The following is a 17850-nucleotide window of genomic DNA, read 5'->3' as shown; positions in this document are numbered from 1 at the left end:
TCCTCCTCCCTGCTCTCCCCGCCCCGCTGCGGCCACTCCCCGGGCGCTTCCGGGTCGGTCGGCGGCGCCTGGCGCAGGGTGAGGGGCGCGGGGGAGCCGCTGGGGCACCCCGGGGCGGCGGCGGGAGGAGGAGGAGGAGGAGGAGGAGGCGGCCTCGGGGCGGCGGCATGAAGGGAGGCGCCGCAGGTGGGTGCCGAGCTGGGGAGGGGGCGGCGGGGAGGCCGCGGGGAGATGGAGGGGGTTCATAGCGGGAGCTGGGCTGTGGGGGGGGGGTAATCGCGGCACTGCGTGTGGGAGGTGCTGCCAGGGAGGGAATGGGAGCTCCCCTGAGCCCCACAGAGCTGTTGTCGGAAAAGGCAGGTTTGGGAAAATGAAGGGTGGAAGGGTAACGGGAGGCCTCTTGGAGAAAAGCCTTGGCTGTAGGTGAGCGCTCCGCTGGAAATCGCGTTCAGGAATAAATAATTTTGGGTCCTAGTCACCAGGGTGGATAATCAAGGAGCTATTTAGAAGCTATTTCTACTAGGCGTAGAAACAGGTTTAGAGGGAATGCAAAGGGGCATCTCTTTGCTTTCAGTGCTGCTGAGCCATGTTAGCAGAAAGTTCTTCCTACAGCAGAAGCTTTTTTGACCCAGAAACTGCTCAGAGCATTGCACGTAACCTCTGTTACCTACTAAGAAATGCAGCAAACTGAGTTATCCTCCCCACTGTGGGGAAACGCTGGCTAACAGCATCTCGCATGTTATTTTGCATGCTGAAGATGTCTGGCATGTTAGCAGGCTGAGCATGACCACGAGTTACCTCATTTGGTTTGGCTGAAGAGCTGGCAGTTATGTCCGGTGGGCTTTTGGGTAAAAACAAACCCACCTGACTTGGTAGCACTGCAAAAATTCATCGCTTCACTTCTGGATGCTAACTAACCCCTACTAATGACATGAGCTGCTGCCTGTGCTCATTGTAGTATGATATTCTAACCCTTTTTTCTTTTATCTAGCCCAACTAAGGTACTGTCACTTTCTCTTGGCATTGCTAGTTTCCTAGGGGGGTTGCTGGCCTTTCCACTTGAATAACTGTTGCTGCATTTCTTTGTGTCAGTGAAATGAGTTGCGAAAAGATATGCAAATCTTGCAACTCTGCTGGGATGCAATGCTCACTGTACTGGAAGTTTTGTATACATTATAATCTTAATCATGCCAACTTCTAATTTGTTTCAGTTGTTTGAGGTTCTGAAACTCAAGCAGAAGTTTCTGGCTGTGCTATTTATATTCAGTCTGAAATATGCTGGCCTCTTACCAGTATGCTTGATTTTTCCCTGTATCCTGAAGCACTGCGTAATCGTGTTGGTGGGGGGAGAAAGCCTTATAATCGCTGTGGTTTTACAGATTGCTGGAGGTCTGATCTGTGCAGCACCATGGACTCGTCAGAAGAGACCGGAGGCTCCTCTGCAGAAGAGAACTACTTTGTGAACTACACCTTCACCGACCGCTCCCACTCGGGCCGCGTGGCCCAGGGAATTATGAAGCTCTGCCTGGAGGATGAGCTCTTTGCTGATGTTACGATATCAGTGGAAGGCAAAGAATTCCAGCTGCACCGTTTGGTCCTCTCAGCTCAGAGCTGCTTTTTTCGTTCCATGTTCACTTCCAACCTAAAGGAGGCCCACAACCGAGTGATTGAGCTGCAGGATGTCAGCGAGAGTGTCTTTCAGCTCCTTGTGGACTATATTTACCATGGGACTGTAAAGCTGAGGGCAGAAGAGTTGCAGGAAACCTATGAAGTGGCAGACATGTACCAGCTGACTGCCCTTTTTGAGGAATGCTCCCGTTTTCTGGCTCGTACGGTGCAGGTCAGGAACTGTCTGCAGGTCATGTGGCTGGCAGATCAACACAGCGACATGGAGCTCTACACAGCTGCCAAACACTGTGCGAAGTCACATTTATCTCAGTTGCAAGACACGGAGGAGTTCCTACACCTACCTCTCCGCCTACTGACAGATATCCTTACAGGTAAGGAGTTTTTGAGAGTAGCCATGCTGTGGATCTGGGAAGAGACTTTCAGCCTGAGAGTCTAGCAGGGATTGATCAAAACAGATGGAAAGATACAAGCTTTCACAGTCACTGCCTATTCAGAAGCTTAGCTAAGCAAGGCAAAATATTCTGGATAACTGAATTAGAAAAAACAAAACACCACAACACCATAAATTGTTAGTGGACATGCTATAGACCTGTCAGGATCTATGGTACAGAAAATGGAGATAGAGGATGCTGGTAATTTCCAGCAGTTTCTGAGCTAACAGATTGGAAATATTACATTTTTTTAAATGTAATTTAATAACTTCTAACAATTTTTGTTTGCATTAAAAGTAAACAACGAAGCATTTCCAAAATGAACACCTTAAGAACATCTTTTTCTTCTGTTGTAATTCTTAATCATTTAACATTGTAATGCAATGACTCGACATCTGTAAGAAGTCTTGAGCACAGGCTACCTTTCTAGACTATGTTAGTGTTATTAACAATTTTACATAATTGTTAGGATTATTTAGGCTAGGCAGTCAGCTGACTGAAATAGAGGCAGTGTAACATCTTGGGTAATACAGTAATTACTCTTAATGTAAAGCTAATAGTCTTCCATGGTAATGGATGCAATGACTTAGTGTTGTGAAGGATGTGTCAACATATTAACAGCTTGCTTTGTCTGACACCACTGCTTAAAGGTTCCCTGCTGCCCTTATATACAGTCAGAACTATAAAACCTCTTCGTGATGCTCCAGTCACTACTCTATTTTTGCACGTTTCTGTATCATTGGTAGAGGAAGCAAGAGCGTAGGAGAAGCTCATACAGTCCAATGTGCTGGACTCGAGACTGGAGAGACTCCCCCTTTCTTGCTTTAATTAAAAATAATTCTGTGAACAAGTAAATTGCTATAGTTTGTGTGTCAGTGGTTTATATGCTGTTATAGTGATAAACCTGCTGTAACCGTCTTCCTTGGAACACTGGCAAATTTCCCCATAAGACCTAAAGTATCCTCTAAAGTTGAGGTTATGCCTATGGGAGTCTTTACAGATACTCATTTGCAGTATTTGTTTTGCAACTAAAGAAATTCGCAATCAAAGCTATACGTAGCTAAAATTTTAAACAAAGTTGTGACTTCACTAATACCCCAAAATGATTAAATAATGGGTGACTGACCTCTTATAGCTTTAACTCTTCCTCATTGTGATACCATGTAGTAATCATAGTTTCAGGACTTTGGCCTTCAGTATTTGTGGTCCTTAATTAAAATAATTGCTTAAGAATTTTTTTTCTATGCATCACCTATTTCCGTATATAGAATCATGTTACTCAATATTTATGGCGAAACTTGGTCCATGAAAATGGATTAATGGATTAAGAGCTGAAATACACTCCTACTGCTGGTAGGGAAAATCTTTTGGAAGTGCTGCTGCTTTGTCTAGTTAATGGACAATTAAATAGAGGAAGCTATTAGTAGCAAGGATTAAAATAAACTTCATGAAGATGGTAATTTATTAAGCTTGCCTTCTGTTGCGCCCTGGGACCCATTTCAAAATCAAAGTTTTTCCATTTAACCACTACATCTGATAAACAGCTTATGGAAATCAATTTTACTATTGAACAGATTCAAAATAACCTGCTTTCTCTCCCTGCCCCTCCCACCCCCCTTTCCTTCCTTCCAGTATGGAGAAAAGGGTCAGAATTTGTCAGATGCCTTCAGTATCACCGAATTCAGGGTTTGTTGGACAACGAAATTGGAGAACCTTTTTAAAGGGAAGCCTCTCAATGAATACAGGCGTAATTGCTGGTGTTAGGACAACTAGCTGACTTTCAAACTAGAAGGAAGCACTTAAAATCTTCTAGGTAATGTGCTGCTGCTGCAATAATTTATGGCGTAGCTAAAACTTCCAGTTATGCCTGGAAACAAATCGAAATCTGATGCAGTCTGTTAAACATAAGTGTTTCCTACTGTCACACTACTAAAGAAAGCTGTAGTAGCTCACAGGGGATTTCCAAATGTTGACAGGAAAGCAGCAACACAGATGTTCAGTCTTGAGGGTCAGCTGTCTGACAGCGCTCAGAGAAGAACAATTTCTGCGGATGACCTTTGCTAGATGAGTTTCTAGGACTAGCCAATGAGCCAAGAAATGCAACTGCTGAAATTTTCATTTTCAAATAAGAGAATCTTTCTACCTAAATGCTTAATTACGTTACTATTTTTTTTATCATCTCAAAGCATGTAAGGGCTCTTCCCTGCCCTCTTTCTCTTTGAGACAGCTTCCTTTGTTGAAAGTCATCCAAAATGCTTGAAATCTGACAGCTCTGTCTTCTGATATTTAACCAAGCGAATTGCATGTAGATGCCTGGCTGGCAGTGCTGATCATGCCTGCCAAAATCTATAAACCTTTGTATCTTTTTTTCCTCCTCTACAGGGTATGGTTTGTGGCAGGAGGGGGTGAGGGAGTTGCAGGAAAGGATTTTCTTAGGTACACGCACCTGTGTCTAGATACCATAAATTTATTTCTGTCCCCAAACCGCAGATGGTGTTCCGTGTTCTCAGAATCCGACGGCTGCCATAGAAACCTGGATCAACTTCAACAAGGAGGAGCGAGCAGGCTTTTCAGAGACACTGCGATCAAGTCTGAAGGTATAAAAAGACCTTCTGTTCCAGGCTGGTGTAGCATTTGCTGGTGTTGCGCTTCCCAAGGCAGGGTATATTCTGTTTGCAGGTGCAACTTGAAAGCCGCAAAACACAAACACCATTGAAATTCACAAGGTTTGCATGAGGGATACTCTCACTGTTATAAATAGCAACCCCACTGACAGCTTTTTTAATTTTAGCCTGAGGTTGTTTTTGTTAGTGATTAGGGCAATGCCGCAAATAATGCATTTCACCAGATACTGTTATCTGAGAGACCATTCGGAAATCTTACTTTGGCATTCCCCTCATAGTAAGTACTCTCTCAGTGAGGTGGCCAACCCTTAACTAAACTGCAGTCACTCGGATTCCAATGAAGTCTGTTGCTGCTTTGCTGTCAGATATGACTGGTGTCTTGAAAAGGCTCTGAATGCTCTAGGGTAGCAAGGTTTGGGAAGCAGAGTGCATGCCTCACGCTCACAGGTGGGTCCTGAAATGCTGAAAAAAATCGGTCTTGGGCATCGCTGACATTAGTGTGAACAGACCTAACTGTGGTAAGGTTGACAAGCTCCTCCTTTCTCTTAGGTGATTGGGGAAAATGTTCACATCTACCTGATCGGAAAGGAGTCATCACGTACACATTCACTCGCTGTCTCTCTGCACTGTGCTGATGATGACTCCATCAGCGTGAGTGGCCAGAACAGCCTGTGTCACCAGATCACCGCAGCCTGCAAGCATGGCAGCGACCTGTATGTTGTCGGGGGCTCTATTCCACGACGCATGTGGAAATGCAACAACGCCACCATAGACTGGGAGTGGTGCGCGCCCCTGCCCCGTGACAGGCTCCAACACACACTCGTCTCTGTACCAAGCAAGGATGCAATATATTCCCTTGGGGGGAAGACTCTGCAGGACACTCTCTCTAACGCTGTGATATATTACAGAGTACGAGACAATGTCTGGACAGAGACCAGCCAGCTGGAAGTGGCTGTCTCAGGGGCTGCAGGTGTAAACCTTAACGGTGTCATTTACCTGCTGGGCGGGGAGGAAAATGACCTGGACTTCTTCACCAAGCCCTCTCGGCTTATTCAGTGCTACGATACCAACACGGAGAAATGCCACGTGAAGCCATACGTACTGCCTTTCGCAGGGCGCATGCACGCCGCCGTGCACAAGGATGTGGTGTTCATCGTAGCTGAGGGGGATTCGCTGCTGTGCTATAATCCCCTGCTGGATAGCTTCACCCGGCTGTGCCTGCCAGACGCCTGGAGCTCAGTACCCTCCCTCTGGAAGATTGCCAGCTGCAATGGCAGCATCTATGTTTTTCGAGACCGCTATAAAAAGGGCGATGCAAATACTTTTAAACTCAATCCAGCCACCTCTGTGGTCACGGTCACAAGCGGCATCAAAGTGCTGCTCACTAACCTGCAGTTTGTACTGGCCTAAAGGGGGAAAAACAGGCCCAGTGGTAGAAAAGGCAGCAGTGGTGTTGTGCTGTGCAGCTCAGAGGCACCCAGCCACCCTCCGCACCAGTCCCAATAATTAGGAGCTCACAACATCCAGTAAAGCGCCCATCCTCTACACCCGTGCAGAGGGAGTACAGGCTTTCTAGCTGTGGGCCTGTCCTTTTACATAGCACTATTCAAGTTGAACTGATGCATCTTAGATTTCAGATGGACTAAATGCTATTACTGTGATCCCTTGATGATAAGCTGCTTGTGTTTGAGGCCCAAACTGCAGCAAGTGGCTTTTTTAGCCTGGAACCCATCCACCAATAACAAATCCTACAGCATATGGACGACATCCTCCTTGGCACAGACTGCTCGTTTTAACTGCCCGGGAGATTGTGGGTTGCTGCCATTGTCAGTCACAGAGAGATGTGCACTGTCTGTCCTCCAGGGATGTCCCCGTTTAAACGTTCCTGTGTCCCTGTTCCAGGAGAGGCTGGCAGAAATACTTAGAGCAGACAGATTCCAGAGCTGTCCCCAAGACCCCGAGTAGGTTGCATTATGCAGCACTTCTAGAGGAGTGGTAACAAACGGGGAATCTGCTTACTGCTCTATCATCACCCAGCATAAAGAGGGAGATCATTTTTATGAGCATTGGCTTCCTTTACTGTACAGGGAATCCCTGCCTGTAATCATAGCATAGTGTTGGTGACAGATGGAACTAAGACCACTCCCTGCTACCCCTCTGTTGGCACTGTAACCCTTTGGGTAAGAATCTGAATAAAGTCTCTGCTGAGACAGTTTTCTTTTCTTTTGCTGCAACTATTTTAGAGCCTTCTGTGGATTGCAGTTCAGCTCAGTGCTAATGCTGTGCATGGGAGAGATCTGTGGGGCTCCCAGAGAAAAGACTAGTCTTAAGAGAAAATGCTATAATGAAACAGCCCAGATTTACTGTAATTTATGTAAAAGTTTCTTTATTGATGGTCAAGAAGTACAGCACCTAAGCCTTTGTTAGTTCATTAAGGCCTAAGTTTTCTTTAAAGGAGACGAGACTGAGATTTTGATAATTCTTACTGACCCTCTGCAGTTGTCCCAGCAATCATGTTCCTGTGAAATGCCTCCAGGACTTGGACTTGTTTACGACGAATGAGGATGTGGGGACGGATCTTGGCAATAGCCTCTATTGCTTCCTGGGGGGTCCAGTGATGCAGCTGAAAAGGCAAAAACCCTGCAAGTGAAAATCCATTCCACCCTTGCTCCGCTTAATGGAGCCTTTCTAGATGCTACAGGCAATGTTAGCGTTGTTAGAGAACCTGCTACTTTGTCCCTTCTGGTTACTTCATCTTCCTCAGGAGGGCCTGAGTGTCAGTACAAGTCCACGAAGTGAGGTCCTCACTTAAAGAGTGATGGTTGCTGCCTCAGACCTTGGTTTTCTACCTCACTCATGCTTCCTTCATGTTGTGAGTAGTTTCCTGTCCTAGTCCCACCAAACCAGAGAAAAAGGGCATTGTTTTTTAATTGAAACTTCAGTAGTACCTCCATTGTACTTCAGTACTTAGAGCGTCATTATGGAAAGGCCTCCCAAGGGAGTGCTGAACAGCACCAGCAGTAGGATCCCCAAGTGGGATTTTGTTTTCAGTGCTGGTTTACCTAGTTGGCTCTGTAGTGGAACTCAGAAAGCCAAAGCTATTTTTCTTGCTCCTGAATTGTATTTATAGAAAGGCACAGAGTGGCTCATCGTTTCAGATAACCATGAAGTCTAAACAACAAAAACTGAGGTTTATCTGCTCAGTGAACCTATCGTCACATGCAGCTTGTTATTCCCATCTCCATCTGTTCTGCCCTAGAACGAATTAAGAATCTCAGAAGCATTCTAAACGGGTTCAGAACTTAATGGCCCAAGAGACCAAACGGCTTCTTGAAGTCTGACTGATCTGCAAGAACCAGCCACAGAGCATCAGGCCATGTTTCAAAGCTGTGTCACAACAGCAGTTTCTCCTTCCCATAGGACCAGGACATCTTTGCCAATACTTTTAAATGTTGTAAGTGCAGGTGAACGAGGTGTACAGAGATAAAATAGATTAGGAAAGAGAGCTTAGTCTTCTGTTCAGTGAATGTAAGCTTCGCTTGTTGATTTATCTTGCGTCTGCCAGGTTCCATGAAGCAGGGAGCGATGTGAGCTTGGGGCCTGGCTGTCCACCTCCCCTGAAACGCGTGCCCAGCCCAAACCCCGTACAGTCACACACCTCAGGCACTTGAGCAAAACCAAGCTGTAGAAGCTGGCCGTGCGTGCCCGACTACAAGCACCCTTCTCACCTGGATGAGATACGCTGCCACCATGGTAGCGCTGCGGGACCGCCCGGCCTTGCAGTGCACGTAGACGCTGTTACCTCGCTCGCGGTGCCTCAGCAGGAACTCGACGCCCCGCTGCAGCTGCTCCAGGCTGGGTGCCCCGCTCAGGTCCACGGTGCTGAGCCGCAGCTGCTCCACCCCCAGCGCCTGCCATTCCTGTCAGAGACAGCCCCTTGAGCGCTTAACACCCTCTTATTTTTATGTTATTTTTATTTTATTTTTATTTTGTTATTTTATGTTATGATATTTAATGTTATTTTGTGTTATGTTACGTTATTTTATGTTATGATATTTAATGTTATGTTATTTTATGTTATGTTACTTTATTTTACGTTTACATTATGTTATGTTATTTTATGTTTATGTTATTATTTTATGTTACGTTACTTTATTTTATGTTTACATTATTTTATGTTATGTTACTTTATTTTACGTTTACATTATTTTACGTTTTATTTACGTTATTTTTGTTATGTTTTTTATTCTATTTTATTTTTATTCCTTCGGGGGGGGCGAGCCCGGCCCCCGGGGGTGCTCACCTGGGCGGAGCAGCACAGGTAGCGGGTCTCGTACTCCTCGTTCAGCGTCAGCACGGCTCGGACCTTCTCCTCTGCCACCAGCTGCGGGCACAGGCGGCCCGGTCAGGCCCCGTTAGGGCCCGGTCAGGCCCCGTTGGGCCCCGGTTCCCCCCCCAGCCCCCTCCCCAAGCCCCCCTCTCCCCACGCACCGCTCGGCTGCGGCCCCGCAGCGGCAGGGCGCCGAGCAGCACGGCGCGGTCGATGCGGTGCAGCCAGGGCCGGCGGGCGGCGGGCAGGGCGGCGCGCAGGGCGGTGTAGCCCAGCGTCGGGTAGAACAGCGCCCGCGCCGCCACCCCCCCCATCCTCCGCGCCGCCGCCGGGCGAGCGCACCTCACGCGGAGGGAAAGGGGGGAACGGAGAGAACGGAGCGGGGGGAGGCTGCGAGAGGCGGGGCTCCGCCGCGTCCCTCCCCGCCTGTCCACCCCCCCGCCTAGGGCCCGGCGTGGTTGGTCCCGGAAGCGCCGCCATCTTGCGGAGCCGGCCTGAGGCGGCGCAGGGAGCAGCGGGGCGCGGGCGGATCCCCCCGGGGCAGGTGAGGGCGGCGGCCGCCAGGAGGAGCTCGGGCCGGGCACGGCCGGCGGGGAGCCCGCCGACAGCGCGACCCGCCTCGCGCAGGTAACGGCTGCCTTCCTCCACCTCCCCCTCCTCCTCCTCTTCTTCCTCCTCCTCCTCCTCCCGCTGCTCCCCTCAGGCCGCCCGGCACCGGAGGCCTCCTCTTGCCGCAGCGCAGCGGGGCGCTGGCAGCGCCTCAGGCGGCTCCGGGCCTCGGGGGCGCTGCAGGTACGAGCGAGGCCCCCCGGGGGTGGGGAGCGGCCCCTTCCCTGCAGCCCTCCCGGGACTGAGGGGCGGCTGCGGGTCCTCGCTAGGGGCTGCTGGGGGGGGTGGGGGTGCGGGGTGCTGGGAGGGAGCGGGGAGGAAGAGGAAAAAAGCAGGGAGAGCGGGAGAGAGCGGTCGTAAAGCGGCCGATAAGCGCGTGGAGGGGCAATAAAGGTTAATGACAGCGCCAGGCTTTTATAGGGAGGCTTTTATAATGAGGAGGAAGCAGAGAGGCAGCGTTACAGTAAAGCGTGGAGCCTTCGCTCTCCTGTAAATTCCTGAGGGATCGCGGTCCAGACGCTTTCACCTCCAAGGCACAGACATTCTCCTCCGCCAGAAGTTGTCAGGGAGCATTTTTTTTTCTGATGTTGCAGCTTTCTCGTGTTGTGCCGCTCGAGTGTGGCCATTGGGCGTGTTTCGCTGGGAGCTCGCTGGTTTACGGTGCTCGCCGGGGATTTGCATCCTGAAGCATGCTTTGCTGCTGGTCTGCACGAGCTCGGACTTCCTGAGTGTCCTGATCTATTTATTTATTTAATTGCTTGTGTCTGTCTGTCCCTTCAGGCGTAGGTCTTTGAACTTGCAATCACAATAATTGCTAAATTATCTCCTGCTGCCTTTAGCTCTCTTTTCTATTGGTTTTATATAGATCGGTTCATCAGATCCAGTAAAACTGTGTGTATTGATTTGGCATTGCATATCCATGATAAACCTGTCACCTTTTTGTTTGTTTGTTTTTTTCTTCCCCATAGCTCTATTCCTGAGAGCTCTTCATAACGTGAGGTACTGTTCTTCCCAGCGTTGTGTTTGGACCTGAGTCTTTAAGAGGCAGCCTTGTTAGAAATAATACTGCTGTGGCAGATGTTTAAAAATACTTGTTTCTTTACTGTGTTATAGGAAATGTTAAGGGGGGTACAACTTGCATCCTGCAGCTTTATGTCCAGTTGCATCTCTGCTGATGAAGAGTCCTCTGGGTAGGAGCACAGTTCTTATATCTGCTCGGGGACATGGGTGTGCCTATATGAACCGGCAGAACCCATAAGTAGGGATTTTAAAATATGATGATACGAGGGAATTTTTGTATTTTTTCTGAAGGTGTATGCTGTTCCCTTTCAGTCGGTGCTCACCTTCAAAATAATTGCTGGTATTTATTTAAAGGAAGTGTAGGGCTTTGCTTTTTTGAATGATTGTTCTGCAATTGACGTGTTTTTCTTTCCATGTCTGAGTTTACGAGTAGACTGTTCCTTAACTGTTTCTTGTATCTCTTTCTGCAATATGGCTATTGATTGTTATTTACGATATTTCTTCTTAATCTCATCCATTTGCCTTCTGGGTTCCTCTCACAAATCTCTTCAGAGGGCCTGCTCTAATTAAAGTTTTATTTCAGTGGGTTTCAGGGTACTTACTGAGCTAGATGAGAAGTAACATAAATTCTCCTTTCTGAAATTTCCTGGTTATTAGTCTCCATCTAGGATCTAAGAACCCCCGATTGTTCTGGCTGTTGAAACAGAGGCTGTTGATCACGGATGTGTCCATGAGGCAGTCCAGTTTGCCAGCCAGCATGTGAGATTTACCACTGAAACAGCAGTCATAGTCCAACAGGCTCAGATATGTTTCTGCGTTCTTATTAATCAGTCTTGCCACAAATGTCTTAATGCTTTATTACAATCCAGGCATTTTCAATATTGTTCCTTGTCCTTTGGTTTACCATTCCCCAGGACTCTGTTCAGAGTTATTTGTTGCCTTGGTAACTGCCCTCAGGTGAGAAATATCATTTTTATACATTGATCAGTAGTTTGGTGGGCAAAAAACAGCCACAACGGTATAAATCAAAGCAAGATAAAATACTTAAACGTTTATTGGAATGGGAGCTGTAAATAGAGAAGAGTTATCTAGGCCCTCCAATTGTATTTTTCCATGAAGGTTTGCGACACGGTATCTTGAGTTGTTACCCTGTAGTGAGATTTCTTGGAGGCAAGAGAGCCTGTCTTTGTTGGAAGAAGTAACTGCTGGCTTTAATGCACTTCTTTCTGTCATTAGAGATGCCTGTGTCATATGGAAAAATTCAAGATACCACCTTGTCTGCTGTTGCTGTCTCCAACAGATTGTCCTGCCAAAATGCTTTGTGCTTGGGGCATAAATTCATACTTTCAAGCATAGATTTCCCGAAAGTGATTTGAACGTCATCTTGTTTACACCTGATTCAAAGCTAAAATATACATTAGGAGCAGGAAATTTGGCTAAGGTAAGGGAGAAAATGTAACCTGCTTTAAAGCTCCAGAGCAAATTAGGCTTTGCTCTAGGGACAAATAGCTCGCAAGTTTGAAGTGTGATAGGCAGAGCCGGCTTATTAGTTTATGACAGCAATAGTAGGGCACAGTCGTCATCCCAGGTGAAGGAAGTCTTCTTTCTGACATCTTGGGAAGTCTGAAACTTTCAGCCATCTTAGCTCTGTGTGCTGTAAAAGAAAAACCATTGCTGCTGACTGAATTCAGGATGAACAGTGAGCAAAGAGGAGCAAGTACTGAGGACTCCTAGTTGGACAGGCATCTTCGCTAGTTTTCAGCTCATAGAAAAGCATTTTGGTTTTGGAGAAGCAGTTTGTGGTATGAGTGTGTGTGTTAGTGTACCGTGAGAAAGCCTTAGCCCAGAACCGGAATCGTGCTCCATGAGTGGTTACAAACTAAGATGATACAAACTGGGCTGATCTAACTGCAGCTGTTAGATTTTTCACATGAAGTTACTTAATATTTAAATATTAATTTGGAATAACTGGTTTAGATATTGCTGAAATTCGGGAAAATGAGCAGACACTTTGGGTTCTTCATCCTTTTTAGCAGCACTCCTCAAAGAGGCCTTAAATGAGCGTGTGAATTAGAGGATGAGTGATTGTTGAGTGTGTCATGCTTGTACATCTAGCAGGCTTTTTTTTTCCAGAAAAACGTTTTGTTATGGTTGCATATAATGTGTTCTCTCAGAACCTAATTCTCCATTCTCAGAAAAACTCAGCTGAATTATGTGGTGGCTTAGGTTGTTTTTACTTGAAATTACTTGGAGTTTTTCACAGCCTTGTTTTTCTTGCCTCCGTCAAAATTGGTATTTCTGGAAGCTTTCCCTTCTATCTGCAGACTATTTCGTACTTTGCTCTTCACAATAATAATGTAATTGTTTGCCGCTGCATTTCGGTATTACGGGTGTCAAAGTAAAACCACAGTTCTTCAAATATCTTCTCTAAAATTCTTTTTTCACTGAATCCATGAATATTTTTTGCTATTTTTGCCTTAAACTACACCATTGAAAAGAAATTGTAGCATATGCATGATATGCAGGGATCCTTCAGAGTCCCTTGGAAAGGGAAGATTTGTGCCTGTTCTCCCAGCGCAGAGGAGCTGTTTTTTATGAAGTCTGTAATTTTAATGAAGCATCTTAGCAGACAACATCCAAGTCCACATACAAAAAGGATAGCATCTTCCTTAATTTAATCTCTATAGAGATTTACAGGATGGACACCAAGTCTCTTAATATCAGCAACGTTTTACAAGGTAAAAGCTTTGATGAATGCTTCTTTTCTCTGAGAAAGCAATGCAATATTGGTCCTTCAGGAACAGAAAAAATATTTTGAATGTCACGTCTAGCTCTTGCAGTTCATGTAGGCACAACAGTGTAAAATAAATTCTTCTCTCACTTGCGGTCTTAAATTCCCATGTAGAATGCTGTTTCAAAATTGTCTTGCCAAGTCACCTGCACCTGATCATTATTTACTATCCAAAAATTCCTGTTTAAATGTAAACTTCAAATTTAAAAAAAAAAAAAAAAAAGCCTTCAGAGCAATAGAGTCTTTGCGTGGTGGTCATAGGAGCTATTGCAAACGGCCATTGGGAATGGGCAATGTGCAGGAGCTCTGGAAAAGGGCTGTATATTTACCTTGCGAAGACACACTTTTTATTGCTCAGTAGTCTGTGATCTCTTGCTGGGTGATTTAGGAAAAGTGCAAATATCCTTGTATTTATGGAGCAAAGCCACCCATATTACATTGTGGGCTGTGTATTCACTACCAGGGTTTGACCACTGTCAGAGGCTGGCTCTGGGTTGTGCTGTGTGTATTTCACAGTACAGAAGTTCCCGTGATGCTGATTCTCTGCTGCAGAATCTGCTTTAGAATTTCTTTGTTCTTTGAAGTATTTTCTGCTTCATTCAGTGCTAAATTCAATAGGAGTTTCATGATCGCTTTGAGGGAGCAGGACTAGGACATGTTCTGGATCCTATTTGTAAGGAAAATATTTCAAGATCTGCTTAGGCAGATGCTAACTCTTGAGTATACCAGTATATTCCTGAGTTTGGAGGGAGCCTAAACCATTATCTCAGTCATGTGAAATATGAAAAATATCCAGCTTGGTGCTTCAAATACAAGAACTTTGCTGCTTATTGCAGGTCACGTTAATGGAACTGGCTGAGTAGTGCACTTCTTGTTCTGAATTAGTTACCACACTGCTGGTGTAGCTGAAAGTTACAACCTCCGCGTACATAAGAGAACTTTTCTGGTAACTTCTCTAAGATGGCTCCGCATCACCACATACGATGCGTGATATGCTAAATATAAGAAACAGGCAGCAGCATAAGGCAATAAATCTCTTGTACGTAAAATTATGTATTTGTATATAGATGAGACTGATATTGAGTTTGCAGACTGTCACACCTGTGTGCTAAAACATCCAGGGATTCTGCTGCATTTTTTTTCTCCAAGTCCCTAGGCATTTGAGTTCTCATTTAAGCTGATTTTATGTCTTTTTATAATAGAACGTGAAAAGGGGCAGGAGGGGACACTGCCCAGAGGTGCGTTTCTTCTGTTTTTATTTAAGAAGAATGCATAGCAGGAGGCTTGGTTTGTGTATAAGCATTGGCGTGAAGGGCCGCTAGGAAAGCAGACATGGTATAGCAGGTCTCCAGTGTAGCTTGTATCAACCAGGGGGAAGGTTGTGCTTCTCAGTTCAGGAGAATAATTAAAAAGGGAGAAAGGGCTCAAAAAGATTACATTTACAGTAATTGCAAATTACAGTATTTTGATTTGGGGAGAAAAAAGTAAACCCAAAGAAGCTGGGTGTATATTTGCTTCCAAAAGTGACAAGGAGGACCAGACCGGTTCAGTACTTACTTGAAGCGCTGGTGAGTGTCGGGATTCCCTGGAAGGGAGGTTTTTTGTCCCGTGTCCGAGCTGCTGCCAGGTTCTGTTGGATGGAGAGTGTTGGGAATTTCTGTGTTACTGAGGTGGACTCGAGCAAAGTGGGTTTGGGCCAGTTTCCAAACAGTAACTCCTTCCTGAAGTTTGTACACTTCAATTTTTTTCCTCCTCTGCACGGTGTGACAGCGAGCGAGTGTGCGTGCGTGTGAAGGAACTTGTTTTAGCGATGGTCTCTTTCAGAGACCATGTATGGGTAAAGCACTTGGGCTAGTTCAGCTCCCTGCTCCTCCCTCCCTCCCTCTCGGAGAGCCGAGCAGAATCTATTCTGCTGAAACGCTCGTTCCACTTTCTGCTTTCTATATTTGTACAGCAGCAGCACGCTAGCTAGCAAAGCGCTGGGGCTGGCCTGGTGTGCGTTCAGCATTTGCCGAGCAGAATTGAGAGAGCCAGGGCTTACAGTCTCTGTCGTTCCGTCCGTCCGTCTGTCTGTCTGTCTCTGCGTCTCTGGGGAGGACTGGCGTTCGAGTGAAAGGTGATCTGTTCGTGGATGTTTTGTATTTTTTATGTAAAATGCAGTTTGACCCAGCTGGGAGCCTAGGGACTGGGAGTGGAGGGGGGGAAGGCAGTTGTCTTGCAGGGAGGGTATGTAGTGGGTGGCAGTGGCATCAGCAGCGTAGTTTTTAACTCCAAAAGAGCTGCTGTCTTCTGGGATCAGGGCTTTCCTATCCCTACCTGCCTTGGGGAATGATTAGCCAGGGGCTGTATCTGGCCATAAAAGGTCTGTTGTCACTGTCAGCCATGAAGATTAATGGAAATTAGATCCTGTCCTGGAAGAACTTAACGCTGCCATTGCCTGTTGCGAGGGGGATTGATGAGCTAGACGCTGGCCAGCACAGTTTGAAGAGTTAGTGCTGGGAGATGGAGTTGTAGGAAATACCTTTTTAGAAAGAGCTGGGAACTTGTAGCTGGGACTTCCCTGGCTGTACATTTGCATAAACCTCGTATTAAGGCCCTGCATGTGCTGGGCTGGCTGTTCAGTTACTTTTCGTCAGCAGTAGGTCAGGTGAACAAATAGCACAGCAAGTCTGGCTGCTGGCAGTGCAGCACATGTTGATACGACGTTCTGTGAGTAGTGGAAGGGCGCTCAAAATAGTGGCAGCAACTGGATGCACCGTTAATGCCAGCGAGAAATTGAGAGGGGAAAAAAGGAAAATAGGATCCAAGTATTTTTTCAGTGTTTTAAGGGATACTGCCCTTTACAAATTCTGCTGCCTTTTGGTTATCTATGCAAGCAGAAATCAGGCCTTTTGTTCCTGAAATTCGAGCAAAAGTGTTTCAATTGTGCAATAGAAGTAGCATCTTGTCAAAAATCTTTCTTGAGGACAATGCTTCAGAAACTTGGTCTGAATTATTTTCCTTTCCTGCCACTGCAGTGTCTCTAGCGTATTTCCTGCCGAGAAAGCTGTGTGTACCTCAAACTTGGAAGGAGCAAATTTAGGAGGTGAACTAGGGAATCCCACTGTGCCTGCAGGCAGGGAGCTGTGATTGATGTGTGACAGAGGCTCCTCTCAATCTTGGACTGCTTGAACTCAAGCAACTTAGTTGTGTGTCTGTTTTCAGATCCTTCTTTGTGTAACGGGGATACGGTGTGGTAATTTTTCCATCTTCATCTGGGAAACCTGTGAAATTCATTGTGAACACGCAACTTCCAGGCGGCTAAGCTTTCTTTCTTAAGTGTCCTTGCGCGTTTCCGAATTCTCACATCCTCTTAAAGCCCTCTGCCTTTCTTCCTACTTCTCTGCTTCCTGACTCCCCGACTGACATCCTTTCATTTATACTAGCCAGAACAAAGTGGCAAAAACAATGTCAAGTGTTTCGAAGTTTACAGTAGCAATTAAAAGCGAATTTTAGCATTGTTTGACACTGGTGATCAGGATTGTAAAATTGTATTCAACTTTTAAACATTCTCCCGTAGCACACTTCATTTTTTTTTGCTCATTGTAGCAGGCGTACAATTAGGCAGTTTCAAAGGCCACTTAGAAGTACATGTACGCTATTTCATATTCAAAAAAATGTTTTCTTGTCCATTCTGTGAAAGATGCCATGATAAATGGGTAGAACATTGAAGAAATGCATGTTCACCAAGTGCTTTGAGTAGGTGCAAGATAGAGCCAGGCTGTAGAATGGCACTAGGGGATTTAAATCTTCCATTTTGTAAAAATCTTCTTAACAGCACTTAAGAGTGACATTGTTCAGAGCCAAACTAAGCTGTCAGTGTGTTTTATGGGAGGTGGATGCTTTGAGTTGTGTAGTAAATTTGTCTTGTACCTATTGTCTGCTAGTGCAAAAAGAGTGACTTCGTACTTCGCCTATTTCCAGAAGCTCCAGTGATTCATGTAGCAAAATGTAATGCTTTAGATGTGTAAGGACAGGAAATCCTATTTGGTGTATATACTTTGAGTTTAAGGGATAATACTTGTTAATCCATTCTGTTAATCCATTCTGGATTAACTGCATTATTATCTCGTACATAGAAACAGTTTCATCAAGGTTGGAGACAACTTTTATCTGGCATCCTTTGAAGGGCCTGAAAATCCACAGGAAGAGTCATTTTCTGGATTTTCTTATTACTCTTATTCTTTACTAAAATCTTTTTTTCTTAGAGCATCATAATCATGCAGTTGATGAATGACGTCATGTTAAGGGTGAATGGTTGGAAAGATTATGGAAATTTGGAATTAAGTCCAGCGTTCATTTGAAGTTAGCTAAATTTATAAAGGAATGTCTTTAATGGAAGAAGACCATGGATTAAAAAATTGGGACAGTAAAAGT

The 17850-nt window shown here is 45.7% G+C and overlaps 3 protein-coding genes across 8 annotated transcripts in view; 2 read left to right on the top strand and 1 right to left on the bottom strand.

The window, feature by feature from the left end:
• Positions 1-51: 51 nt before the first annotated feature.
• Positions 52-6918, top strand: KBTBD4 (kelch repeat and BTB domain containing 4). Of its 2 annotated transcripts, none has more exons than XM_084522072.1 (4): positions 52-78; positions 1380-2000; positions 4551-4657; positions 5234-6918. In XM_084522072.1, the coding sequence occupies exons 2-4, from the start codon at positions 1409-1411 to the stop codon at positions 6092-6094; spliced, it is 1560 nt and encodes a 519-aa protein (XP_084378198.1). In that variant the 5' UTR covers positions 52-78; positions 1380-1408; the 3' UTR covers positions 6095-6918. The 2 variants fall into 2 exon arrangements, with proteins under 2 accessions (XP_084378198.1, XP_084378197.1); XM_084522071.1 differs by having other exon boundaries at positions 61-186.
• Positions 6919-7043: 125 nt separating this feature from the next.
• PTPMT1 (protein tyrosine phosphatase mitochondrial 1) lies at positions 7044-9351 on the bottom strand. Its single transcript, XM_084522116.1, has 4 exons — positions 9176-9351; positions 8988-9068; positions 8413-8604; positions 7044-7307 (listed from the first exon to the last, which is right to left on the bottom strand). The coding sequence occupies exons 1-4, from the start codon at positions 9326-9328 to the stop codon at positions 7167-7169; spliced, it is 567 nt and encodes a 188-aa protein (XP_084378242.1). The 5' UTR covers positions 9329-9351; the 3' UTR covers positions 7044-7166.
• Positions 9352-9510: 159 nt separating this feature from the next.
• Positions 9511-17850, top strand: part of CELF1 (CUGBP Elav-like family member 1) — a 64712-nt gene continuing 56372 nt past the window's right edge. For 2 of the 5 annotated variants that reach the window (XM_084522081.1, XM_084522080.1), the window contains exon 1: positions 9522-9641. The gene's annotated coding sequence lies outside the window, so the exon portion shown is untranslated. Of the gene's footprint in view, positions 9642-15526; positions 15551-17850 lie in introns of those variants that run through there. The other 3 variants (XM_084522085.1, XM_084522083.1, XM_084522082.1) reach the window with 3 other exon arrangements.

This window comes from Aythya ferina (genome assembly GCF_964211825.1).
Source record: "Aythya ferina genome assembly, chromosome: 5".
Lineage (NCBI taxonomy): Eukaryota > Metazoa > Chordata > Aves > Anseriformes > Anatidae > Aythya > Aythya ferina.
This window is presented reverse-complemented; position numbering and strand designations above follow the sequence as displayed.